Genomic DNA, 12,300 nt, shown 5'->3' with positions numbered 1-12,300 from the left:
CAGGTGGTGCCAGCCTATCACAGGGCCACTTTGATTCAACTGTACTAAAATATATAGCTCAGGAAACATTCAGCAGTAGCTGCAAATCATATTGCTATTAATGTATAGTATTTGTTGTGTTAAAACTGTCTTAATACTTGATATAATGTTGGAGTATGACAGTTTATCTGCTGTCCTGGCAGGCTCTCTGGACAGTGTACTCTGGTAGAGCTCATTCCCTTAGACAAAAAAAGTGGCAGCTTGTCTTTTGGATCTTTTATCAGAGCTGAATCAGACAGAGCGATCTCTGTCTCTCCATCTGATCCAATAATAGAGCAAAGAGGCCTGCGCTGCCAAAAGTATAAAATCTGGCAGGCAGTGACCAGTGACAGGAGCCCCAGAGACGTGTAGCTAAGCTTCCATGTGGAGAAATGGGACAGTCTGTGCCACTGATGTGTTTAATAGTATTTATTTAAAGTCATGAAACAGTGGGCTCAGGGAAAGAAGCGAGTGCAAGCTGTGAGAGCGGGATTTGGCTTGGGACAAAAAGATAAGTCACTCATTAGCTCTCATCTTCCAGCTAGGATCAGTTTAGTCTGTGTGTGTGTGTGTGTTTTTTTTTCCATGTCTGCAGTCAGACTGTCCTCAGATCAGCGCTGAAGGGAGGGTGACGGGGACCGTTGTTATCAGAACTCCGGCAGATGCATGTGCCGTTCAGTTTCCTGTTGACTAGTGAGTGGAAGTGGCAGGCTGCACACATTTGCACATGTGCATGAGAGCATACACATAAACGCACACACAAACACACACACACACGCACACGCATACCCCCCCCCCCTTGTGCCCCTGAGCTTGACAGTCTGGACATGGGAGATATCAGAGAGAGGCATGAAAACAAGGACCCAGTCTTTGAGTTAGATCAGTGTGTAGCTGTGAAAGTGCATTTGTGGGTAACAAAAATGGCGATGTCAGAACAGCTAGAGTCAGAAGGAGGTAAGTGTTTCGCTGACTTCTTTCTTTTTCGTCTAACTCAAAGCTGATTTGGCAACAAAGCCCTCTGAGGGCAAAGAAAACTAAACAGCTGAGTAATGAGATGTTTGATTGCTTTTTTTTTTTTTTAAATGTATCTTCAGTATTTGTTGACAAGTTTTGTTGACTTTTTACACCAGTTGCATTTGTGTGTTTACATGTAAGATCAGTAAAAACACAACTTCAGTTTATTCAGCCAACACATTCAACACCTTTAATCACAGATTATTCATGGTTTAGGTGTGAAAATGTTACTGTAAGTTGAAAAATGAGGCTATTGCTGGTGAAGTAAAGAAGGTTAGTGTGTGTGTGCCTGTGTGCGCACCTCACTGGTCGGGGTGCTAGTTGAAGATAAGGCCTGCCCTTTGCCTGAGAGCAAAAGAGACGGTGTGTGTAAGCCCTTCAAGCCTTATCCTGACACACCTCCCACCCCCTCCTCCTTCACCCCAACCCCACACACACACACACAGGGGATTAACCCCGTCATGTACCATTTCAATGCTTTGCAGACACACACACACACACACACACAAACACACACACACGTAGGATTAACCCTTGTGTGTCCATTTCCATGGATGTTTCTTAGCCTCCCTCCAGTTGTGTCAGCATTGACTGCTCGTGTTGCCATGGTGACAGGGGCCAGTGAATGTAAGATAGGCAAATCCACATAAGTCACCCGTGCAACAGACACTCTAAGCTACTACCGACTACACCTCCCCCTGGTACTAGACACACAAAGATGCTGCCAAAGGACTGACAGCAGCCTCGTGAGCAGTGAAGTGCTCATGTCACAGGCTTACCATGGTCAAGCCAATGTATACATAAACTCAGCCCGAGCATCTTTGTTGTCGGTCGGGTGAGAGACGGGCCTTAGTGCTGCTTATCCTCTCTGCACGTCTGGCTCTGGGAGACGCCACACTTCAGCATACTCCAGATTTTCATACATCGACAAAGTCTGCACAGAGGTCCACGTTCGAGCCGCTGCTTGTGTTTGGAAGAGAGTTAGGTTCAAAGATCACAGATCGCATGGCAGATGGAAGCAGACATTGTTGCTCATGCAATAAAAGATTATTTTGATTTAGTGTTCCAAAACATTGGAATATTTTATGTTATTTATGTGTATTAATTCATATTTAGCCACTATGTGAACAGAATGCAGTGACATCTGATCCATGTGTCCAAGTGTCGATCCTCGGTGCACAACATGTTAGCTTAACTAACACACCAGAAATGGTCTTGAGTGGCGCTTCAGCCCTGACATTTCACATACTTTATTAACAGCCTTATGCAACAATGTGATACAGAACAACAGTTACACAAATTATTTTCACACACACACACGGAGTGTGAGGACGCTCATGAGCTCCTAACAGGTGTCACTGTTAACAAACATTTTCTCTTACATTTCCCTTTATTTACTATGATTTTTGTCCACGCTTTGGTAGTATATTTCCATTATTAGTCTGCTCTTAAAAATATATATATAAAACATTTGCTTTATTTCATGTGATAAAATAATAAAATCTGATTAATAATCCTTCTTATCTATAAACGAGAGTTTAAAAAGACAGTTTCAGTCGATGCTGATCGCCACCACGGAGCACCTGGGAGCCCTGAGGCCAAACAGTGATGTTGAATTTTACTATGATATTATTCGCAGCACTTGTAAAGTATTTTTCTGTGAAAGGCCACTCAGAGCAGCTTACAACAGCAGCATATTTGTGCATAAATCATTTATGAAACATTGCGTTTTCACTCCCAGTGTGGCGTATATAAATCAGGACCCGGTGCTGGTGGCTGTGTTCAGCAGCAGGGGAAAGTCTCTCAGAGGCTGGAGGGAAGCGGTTTTTCAGCCTTGGTGTGGAATCATCTGTCACTCATGGCTTTTCCTTAAGGGATGGATGCTGTATATCACACACGGTCTGCATGTCAGAGTAGATGTGACTTACACTTGCATAAATAAATGAAAAACTGCAGGCCTGATATGATTTGTTCTTTTTATATCCCCCAACTTTGGCCATATGGGTGTGATCTCGCTGGCTGTGATCTGAATATCTGATTATAATTTGAGGCGATTTAAGCAGATTTAGAGGCCTGTGGGATTCTCCTTTTGGCTTAGTGCTTCCTGTGTGTGTGTGTGTGTGTGTGTATGTGCTTACTGTGTGTGTGTGTGTGTGTGTGTGCTTACTGTGTGTGTGTGTGTGTGTATGTGCTTACTGTGTGTGTGTGTGTGTGTGTGTGTGTGTGTGTGCAGAGAGAGAGAAAGAGGGAGAGATTCCCAGTACTAATGGATTTACTGGTCCACCTTGGAGACGGTTCAGTGTACAAACTCAAAGACATTCTTGACTGTAAACAACCCCGGTCTGTTGTCTTTATGTGAAAGTTTTAAAGATCTTAATCTACTTTAGACTGATCAGGCTGCTGCATCAGCTGTGTTTGTGCCCACACTGTGTGCTGTAGGGTCCTGGCTGTCGCTGTCTCCGTTCAGCTGTTTGCAGTAAACTGATGGGCACTAATTAATATAACATAAAAAAAAAAAACACTTTGCAGTCAGCATGATCTTTGTTTCCACTCAGCTGCATTAGGCCAATTCTCATCTGTGTCAGTTACAAGGAAGGGATGGGATGCAGGGAGGAGGAAGGGGAAAAATGCTTACCAGACAACCTTTATGTGCAGTTGTGCATTAGTTGGGGGGGGAGGAGGTGGAGGAGAGGAGGGGAGGAGGGGAGAGAGAGAGAGGGCGGCTGGCGGTGCTGGGCAGAGGAGAGAGGAGTAAATGCATTGCAGAGGGATAGGAGGAGAGGGAGGAGGGCCTACAGCTATTGTTCATGTCCTCCCGTGAACAAAGGGCTCATCGGGGTCCGTATGTAAACCCACAGCAGGCTTCAGCCCACTGACAAGGCCTCATGCGGGACAAAACATAACCGACCGACTCCCGCAATTTAGGCCTTACTCCGTTTCAGTCTCGCGGTTTGAGGAGACTTTTATTGATCCTATTCAAAGAGGACGTATTGTGTGAGTACGTTGCGTCCAGCCAACCGCCGTCCAGCGGGCCTATCCGTTTTTACGCACGGAGCGTACACACGGTCTATCATCACGGATCTGTAAACATCAATTTTCTGATTGGACTTCTTTGCAGGTAAAAGGGTCCCTTTTCCAAAACACACATTTCCATTCTAACGACGAGGCTGCTGCATCGATTAAATGTTTTGTACGGGCGGCCGTAGTTTATCGTCCCCTTTCAGCGCTTTCTCGTTGAAAAGGGATTTAACGCTAAGGCGTTAGCGAGAAGGCTAACATATGCTAACTGGTTACTGTTTTCTGGCTAGCTAGTTCTCCCCTGCAGGCCTACAAGGCAGTGTTGTGTACATTCAGCGTCTTGCTGGTCGAAGATGTCGAGGTAGTTTATCGTATCTAATCAATATTTACACAGACACTTTACTTGTGTAAAATAGTTTGTGTTTTGTTGCTACTATCACTCTTGTCCCGACACCGTCAGTTTAGCCTAGCTAACAGCTGTATGCTAGCAATATGCGCTCGTTGCCTTTCTAATTGCCTTTGTAGCCAGACAACTCCGCGTCAAATGTGCTGTGATTTTGAACTTATGAACTATATTTATACGTATTAAAATGCCTCATAAATACTCAGATTATTGTCGGCTTTTGTACCAGCCTGGTTGAATGGTTCTGTTTAAGCTAGCTATCGCAAATATTCCGTTTGTGTGGTTTGGGTACTTGTCCCTTCAGACAGTCATGGTGGCAGTCTGGAATGGCACAGGTCCCAAACCGCGACAGGTTATTCTTAATTTTTGAGGGGAGACTTTGAGAAGCTAGGTGGAAAAGATTTTATGTTAATGTTAGTGTTCTGATCATCTATGCCTTTAAAGAGAAAATATTTGGCTTTAAAGGGTTGACTGGCCATTACTTAGGCGAAGAAAACATTTGTGTGTCTGTGTACTACAATGTAGTATGTGTGCTTGTAAGGGAGAGGAACGTGATTCCCTGTGGAGGAAGTGGAGTCCAGCTGATGTGATTGTGACTGCCTGTCATTAACCGCTAACAGGAGGAGGAGAGGAGCTAATGGAGCTCTCAACAACTAATGGACACACACACAACCATCGATTATTTATTTATTTATCAATCGTCTGGTGGTGCATCCAGCCCATAGCATAGGGGGTTTTGCTGGCTCACATAGTAAACAGCTTGTTTTCATACAAAGTGAGGGCAGGGTTTTCAAATGGATTGAAGTTTTAAAGCTCTTTGCAGGCTGAGAAGATGGTGATCTTGTTTTGATATCTATAGTTTGATTGATGGTAAACTTTGGTGTTGTTTAATTGGTTATGTAGGTTGTTATTATACGCACAGTGGAGACCCATTAGAGTTAGAAGCCTTCTACCTGGAAGTTATTCTTCTCTTACAGAGAAGTTGTTGTCGAAAAGTTACAACAATACAAATGTATTCCTGTTTTCTTTTTAAATCGGCAACAACCTGATGTGAGTAACTGCAAACCCCAAGATTAGTTGATCAATCTCCAAACAGTGTGTCTGCTAATATCTTTATTACAATTTGTTTGTTTGTTGGACCATATACTGTAAAATCGCTACAGTGCTCACAGAGTTCACCTTTCTTTGACACATGGCTTGGTTGTTTATCTTTCGTAATACACACACACACACACACATGCTGTGTCATAGATATGTTTAATATGCAAAGACAGACACAGAGACATTAAAGAGGCGGGGCCTTGCCATGGTGACGGCATGGGGTCGTGACCTGGAGGCCGGCACGCCTGGATGGCCTTTATAGGAAAGCCTGGCAATTAGAGTAGAATAGTGATTGGCGCTTTGTGTGTCAGAGGGGGAGTCATCAGTTGTTTTATTATGTGTGGGTGTTTGTTAGTGTTTAAAATGTGATGAAACGCAGCTCCTTCCTTGTTTTTATTTGGTTTTTATGCCAAAGTTTTGGGGTGACTGCATCATTTATTACATCATTCAGTGTTTTCTTGTGAATGAAAGTGTAAAGATCATGTGAACGTATTACATATGATGTAAACTGGACATAAAGGTTTTTTTTAACATATTTATTCTCTCTTCTCTTTCAGGCTGTTCCTCCAAGTCATTCAAGCTGTACTCCCCCAAGGAGCCCCCCAACGGTAGCACTTTCCCCCCTTTCCATCCCGGCACCATGCTGGACAGAGACGTGGGGTGAGTTTTATGTCCATGTTTTTACTCTTAACTTTTAAACAGCTTTGTTGCGTACAGTGGTTGTATAGCCTTCAATAGCTAGCTCAAATATCAAGAGTGTTCTTAAACATCCACTGGAAATCTATGGGCTAAAAGTGGTTTGATGAACAATTTGCAAAGTTAGAGATAGACTTGTTGTGTTAGTGTGTGTGTGTTAGAAGTTGTTTTTCCCAGTTACCAGTCACCTGAGATGTAATCCAGCTTTAGTCTTACATTTACACATGTAGTGTACAATGATTTCATTTCTGGTGTTAAACACAGTCTTTGGTAAAAATGTAATTTAATCGTCATACCAGCATCAACACAGCTGATTATCCAGGCATATACCTGTTGAATTATGGTAATTTGCACTGCTGTATAAGGCCAACATTTATTGCTAACATTTGACGCGTGTGGCTCGGTGAGGTTAGAGGTTATACACCATAAAAGTCTGCTCTGTGTTTCACTGCTTGTCTTTCTTCAATAAGTGAATCAGCTGCTGGTGAGTGTGTCTGTGTATATGAGAAGTTGTTATTTACCGTCTCCTTGTATCATCCAATTTGTGCCATGTTTGGCTGGAGTCCCAGGGTTGTAAATACAGACAAGCTCCTGCAGGAGGGCATATTAGCACTATAGCTGAATGTAATAATCTCTTCATATCTTGTTTCTTCAGTCCCACTCCAATGTACCCTCCTACATACCTGGAGCCAGGAATCGGGTAAGACTGCTTTGCTTGTCATTATGGTGTGCTTGTGTGAAAACAGCAGTAATACGAATGCAGTTAATGTTTCATTATTTCAATTAATCATTTAGTCTGTGAAAAAACAGGTTCATTACCCCTCAAAAGCACAGAATCCATTATACTTTTAGTTTTACTGTTTTCAGGTTGTCTTTGATAATCTCTCTGTTCTTAACCGCTGCCCTCTGTGCTGCTGTTTTTTTTCTGTGCTGTCCAGGAGGCACACACCATATGGCAACCAGACAGACTACAGAATATTTGAGCTGAACAAACGACTACAGAACTGGACAGAGGTTTGTACACATACACAGAGCACATGCAGCTGTGTACGCAGACACAACCCAGGAATAACAGATTATTTTCCTCCTGTAGGAGTGTGACAACCTGTGGTGGGATGCATTTACTACAGAGTTCTTTGAAGATGACGCCATGTTGACCATTACTTTCTGTCTGGAGGATGGACCCAAACGATACAGTAAGAAACAAAGTCACTAGAACAAAAGAATTACACTCCCAAATGGACCGCATTGCAGACTAATGTCTTCCTGTTGTGTTTTCCCTCCAGCAATTGGCCGGACGTTAATTCCGAGGTACTTCCGGAGTATATTTGAGGGCGGTGCCACTGAGCTCTACTATGTGCTGAAACATCCCAAGGAGTCCTTCCACAATAACTTCGTCTCCCTTGACTGTGATCAGTGCACCATGGTCACCCAGAACGGAAAGCCCATGTTCACACAGGTGTGTGGTTGTGTACATGAAGAGGTTGAAGTAAAAGTGAACAACTCCTAGATTTTGCCTGTGCAGCCTGACTGCATAGATGTCAGCCTACCAATGTTGTTTATTGACCGGCGTCTTCTCCTCTTCCTCAGGTGTGTATAGAAGGCCGTTTGTACCTGGAATTCATGTTTGATGACATGATGAGGATAAAGACGTGGCACTTCAGCATCAGACAACACAGAGAACTCATCCCCCGCAGCATACTGGCCATGCATGTAAGTGCATGTAGAGAGACTCTATATGGATACAGTAATGTTGTGTGTTTGTTTTTTGTTTTTTTTTAAATCTGTCTTTGTATAAATGTCCCAGGCCCAAGACCCACAGATGTTGGACCAGCTGTCCAAAAACATAACAAGGTGTGGCCTGTCGAACTCCACCCTGAACTACCTCCGAGTAAGTACAGTGTTCATGCAGTGTTTTACCTCTATAAAGATACACATTTTGAAAGTTTGCCTTTATTTGAACTTGTCATATAGCTTGTATGGTGTCAAGCTATGGTACAATCTGACTGAGAATTTTGAAATGGATTTCCATTTAGCAGTTTAACATTCGGTTATATGACAACCACCAGTTTATATGGTCATGTAAAACTGTTGTTTTAAGCCTAATAAAACTTGGTTGAGTCAAGAGTGGGGGAGCTGTGTTCACAACACTCTGCTTTTCTAATCATAAGCAATCATCACTTATATGTGCTGTTTACTGTGAGCAATTTCCTACCGCAAAACAGTACACCATGATCTGCTTTACAGATGTTTACATGGACTTTGATAAGACATTTTTGGCCACTGTGGCTTCAGGTTTTATGGAACCATTGACTATGAGAAATTCATATAAATCTGAGACTCTATTTGTTCTGAACACATGCTCACGATGCAAGCGCTCAATCAACTTGGACAATCTCTAAAGATCCTGAATAATGAGTAATCTCAAACCTGAACGCTCTCTCTCCCATTCTCCAGCTGTGTGTGATTCTGGAGCCCATGCAGGAGCTGATGTCCAGACACAAGACATACAACCTCAGCCCCAGAGACTGCCTCAAGACATGCCTCTTCCAGAAATGGCAGAGAATGGTGGCACCACCTGGTATGTGAACCGCATGCACAGATATGCACACATGCAGATATACACTCTGTGAATATGTGTGTAACCTGCTCTCTGTGTCTTAATTTATCTATAGCTGAGCCATCAAGACAGGCCCCCAACAAACGGCGGAAGCGTAAGATGTCTGGTGGCAGCACCATTAGTGCAGGAGGAGGAACCAACAATAACAACAACAACAAAAAGAAGAGCCCCGGTAGTGGCTTCCCTCTATCCAGCCAAGTTCCGGTGAGTGCATCAGTGACATCTAGTGCCAGTACCTTGCTACTGTACCTCCTGCAGACTATAATATTAAGCTTATACTATAAAATACTGAGTTTAAATAATCGAAGGAGGTTAAGCAAACACCTAAGGCAACCACAGAAGTACACTGAAATATTAAAATATGAATGACAGAAAGGGTAAGAAAAAAAATCATGATGGACGTGCCTAATGGTGAGTGCGATCTCTGCAGGATGTGATGGTGGTAGGAGAGCCCACACTGATGGGAGGCGAGTTTGGAGATGAAGATGAGCGTCTGATAACACGGCTGGAGAACACGCAGTTCGATGCAGCCAATGGCATCGATGACGAAGACAGCTTCAACAACTCTCCGGCGCTGGGCTCCAACTCACCCTGGAACAACAAGGCTCCTTCCAGCCAGGAGAGCAAGAGTGACAACCCCACCTCACAGGCATCACAGTAGAGCCCAGAGCCCCGCAACCTCAACACAAACCCCTTCCCCCTCTGTCACTCCTCAGCCCCCCTCCCCATCCATATAGCCAAGACTGCAAGAGTAAGAGTCCATCATCTGCTCTCCAATCCAGACACCACTGTAGCGCTCGAATTCACACACAGATAGCCTAAAGGAGCTCGGTCTGTCCTTCTCGGACTGTTCCACCGAGTCAAAGGAAGTTTGTTCTTTTTTATTATTGCTGTGACTTCCCAACATTTAGGCACTGTGTCCGGCATCTGTCACCCTTTCCTTGTCTCATACTCAAAATCTGCTCTTTATAATTATCAGTTTGGACAGTGACCGGGCAGGGCTGTGCACATGAAACTATCCTTACTGAAGTGAACATGTAGGATCAGGTGGGGTGGAGGGGACGGTGGCAGCGGGGCTTCAAGATGGTGGCGAGTTGCTTAGGGACAACTTGTTCACCCATCCTCTAAAGCATGGCTCTTGATTCTGGTTTTGCACTGCTGATGCACATCATGTTTGTTAATAGAGTATATGTGAGTGTGTGTGCGTGCGTGGGTGCGTGTGTGAGAGAAAAGAGGCGAGTGTGAGCTTAATTGTGACTTTGCTGACGCAGACAGACCAGAATTTAGAATCAGTCCATTAAACCATTGAAAATAAAACACATTCGTAGGAGAGCTGAAATGTGGCACTAGGGAAACATCACACACACAGACACACACATGAACACACACACGCACTAATAAACATAATGATTGAAGGAGTCCCTTAGTGCCCGAGTCGCCTCTGATTAGACTACAGAGAGTCTTTCAAGCAGAGAGCATTTACAACACACACACACACATAGACACAGCTACACATTTTAAGAGTTTTTATACAGTATATATTTCCCTAGAATGTTTTTTAATTTGTATTAAACGCCTTCATTTCAATTGTTACTTTTTTTATTTTCTACCAATACTGAAAAGCTACAGACCAAGGAGCAACACAGGACTTTTAACCCTTCCCCCCCCCCCCCCTAAAATATATTGTTTTATCTTTTATGTTTATAAAAGAGAAATAATTTAGTGTGGATGTTTTTATTTTGTCTTTTTATTCCTTTTTTGGAGATTTGAATTTTTGTGTATTTGTGCTTGTATATTTAAGGTAGTAGCAAAGTTCTGTCTGACTGTAATAAAATGTATTCTTACTTAGATTTACCTAAAGCCATCCCGATCTAATGTAAAGAAACAAAAAATAGGAAAAAGGAGAAAAAAACACTCATGAACCCGTCCCCTCTACTCCCACCTGCTCTCTTTCCTCCTTCCTCTTTTTTAAAACTTGTGTAAATTAAATTACAAAAAAAACCCACCCCTCCCGGGGGGTACAATGGCACCACGGAGAGATGATTTAACTCTTTCAGTTTGTTTCTTTTTAATTTATTTTCAGTAATTCACTCATGTACGCCATCTATACAGGAAGTGATTTTTAACTCCCATCCAAATTTCGTGTATTTTTAACTTGATGTCAAAGTGAATGTGCTCGCTGAGTTCTACTTACCCAGTGACTCTCATGTTTCATCACTGGCTAAAATCTTTCTTTAGGTTTTCTGTCCAAACTGTCTTTTTGTCTCATTATCTTCACACATTTTATTATTAAACCAGCATTGAGTTCAGTCTGCATCTATTTGGTAGCAACGCGGAGTCTGTATAGTCTAATAAACACAGCCGAAGCTCTGTTTATTGTTTTGTACATTTCCATTTTGTTTGACTCCAGCTGCAGTTAAGGTTAAGTTTGACTGGTGACTTGTACCTTCTCCAAACCCTGTAGAAAAATCATTGTTTGATATATATTTTTTTGATTTGGTTAGTTTCTGCCCTTGATAATTAATGTATGGTACCAATAAAAAGATACATTTTCACTTTAAACGAGTCTGTGGTTTTGTAGCTTTTATGGCTGAAAGAGGTTGAACAGTGTTTGAAATCATTTTTATGACATACTCCTGGTGACAGTAACAAGACTGAAAGAGGAAGAAATAAGGCAGTACATTCATCTCCACCTTCGTTCCTGCGTGACACACAGGATATCACTCATCTTCCCCATGTGGAATAAGCCCCTCGCCTCTCTGCAGCTGACCTGCTGTAGCCTGTCGGTGTGATGTGGAGCTGTCAGACGGGCTTCAGGCTGTGCTGCTCAGTGTCCTGGCGCTCCTCATATCTTGTCCAGACCCTACTGGGCGGTTAATTCCTTTCACCTGTGGATCCAGGACTATCTGGAAGAAAGCTAGAAGAAAGCAGATTTATAAACCCCAATACACAGGATGTGTCTCACACATGGGACACATACTATCTGCACTTATCTTAGTATTGTGTTAGTCTTCTGCTTTTTAATACTGTGAGATTATATTTTAAAGTCTGCTGTTGTAACCAGATTTCATCCTCCTGCCTCTGTTTATCCTTTTATATCCTGTTTACAGAAGTTAGGTCAGGAGAGCGGACAGCAGTGGGTCACTCTGCTCCTGTTACACACCCTGTACAGCCCACCTGCTCTCCCTTTAGTATGTATTCCACTGTGACACGATGTGTCCACAGCTGTGTCGTCTGTCAGTTAACCTTCACAAGTGGAAACCCAGAGGGACTTCTCAGTTTGACAGAAACTCTTACCTCCATGGAAGAGCAGAGTCTGGACAGACCCGGACCCTTCTGGGTAGTTTTTTGATAAAAAGCATTTACATATACAGAACCAGGACACCACGACTGGTGCACATGTAATCAAAGTCATTGTATGTTGCTCATG

General features: G+C 43.0%; 1 protein-coding gene across 3 annotated transcripts; it reads left to right on the top strand.

The window, feature by feature from the left end:
• Positions 1-828: 828 nt before the first annotated feature.
• On the top strand, positions 829-11,432 carry ldb1b (LIM-domain binding 1b). 3 transcript variants are annotated; one of them, XM_028402966.1, is made up of 11 exons: positions 829-972; positions 6,112-6,214; positions 6,906-6,950; positions 7,189-7,264; positions 7,344-7,446; positions 7,537-7,709; positions 7,841-7,963; positions 8,058-8,141; positions 8,708-8,831; positions 8,926-9,074; positions 9,301-11,432. In XM_028402966.1, exons 1-11 carry the CDS (start codon positions 846-848, stop codon positions 9,529-9,531), a joined length of 1,338 nt encoding a protein of 445 aa, XP_028258767.1. In that variant the 5' UTR covers positions 829-845; the 3' UTR covers positions 9,532-11,432. The 3 variants fall into 3 exon arrangements, with proteins under 3 accessions (XP_028258767.1, XP_028258778.1, XP_028258789.1); XM_028402977.1 differs by lacking the exon at positions 829-972 and adding an exon at positions 3,759-4,150; XM_028402988.1 differs by lacking the exon at positions 829-972 and adding an exon at positions 4,292-4,411.
• The last annotated feature ends 868 nt before the right edge of the window (positions 11,433-12,300 follow it).

This window comes from Parambassis ranga, chromosome 1, assembly GCF_900634625.1.
Source record: "Parambassis ranga chromosome 1, fParRan2.1, whole genome shotgun sequence".
NCBI lineage: Eukaryota > Metazoa > Chordata > Actinopteri > Ambassidae > Parambassis > Parambassis ranga.
Note: the sequence above shows the minus strand (reverse complement) of the source record. Positions and strands in the feature narration are given on the sequence as shown.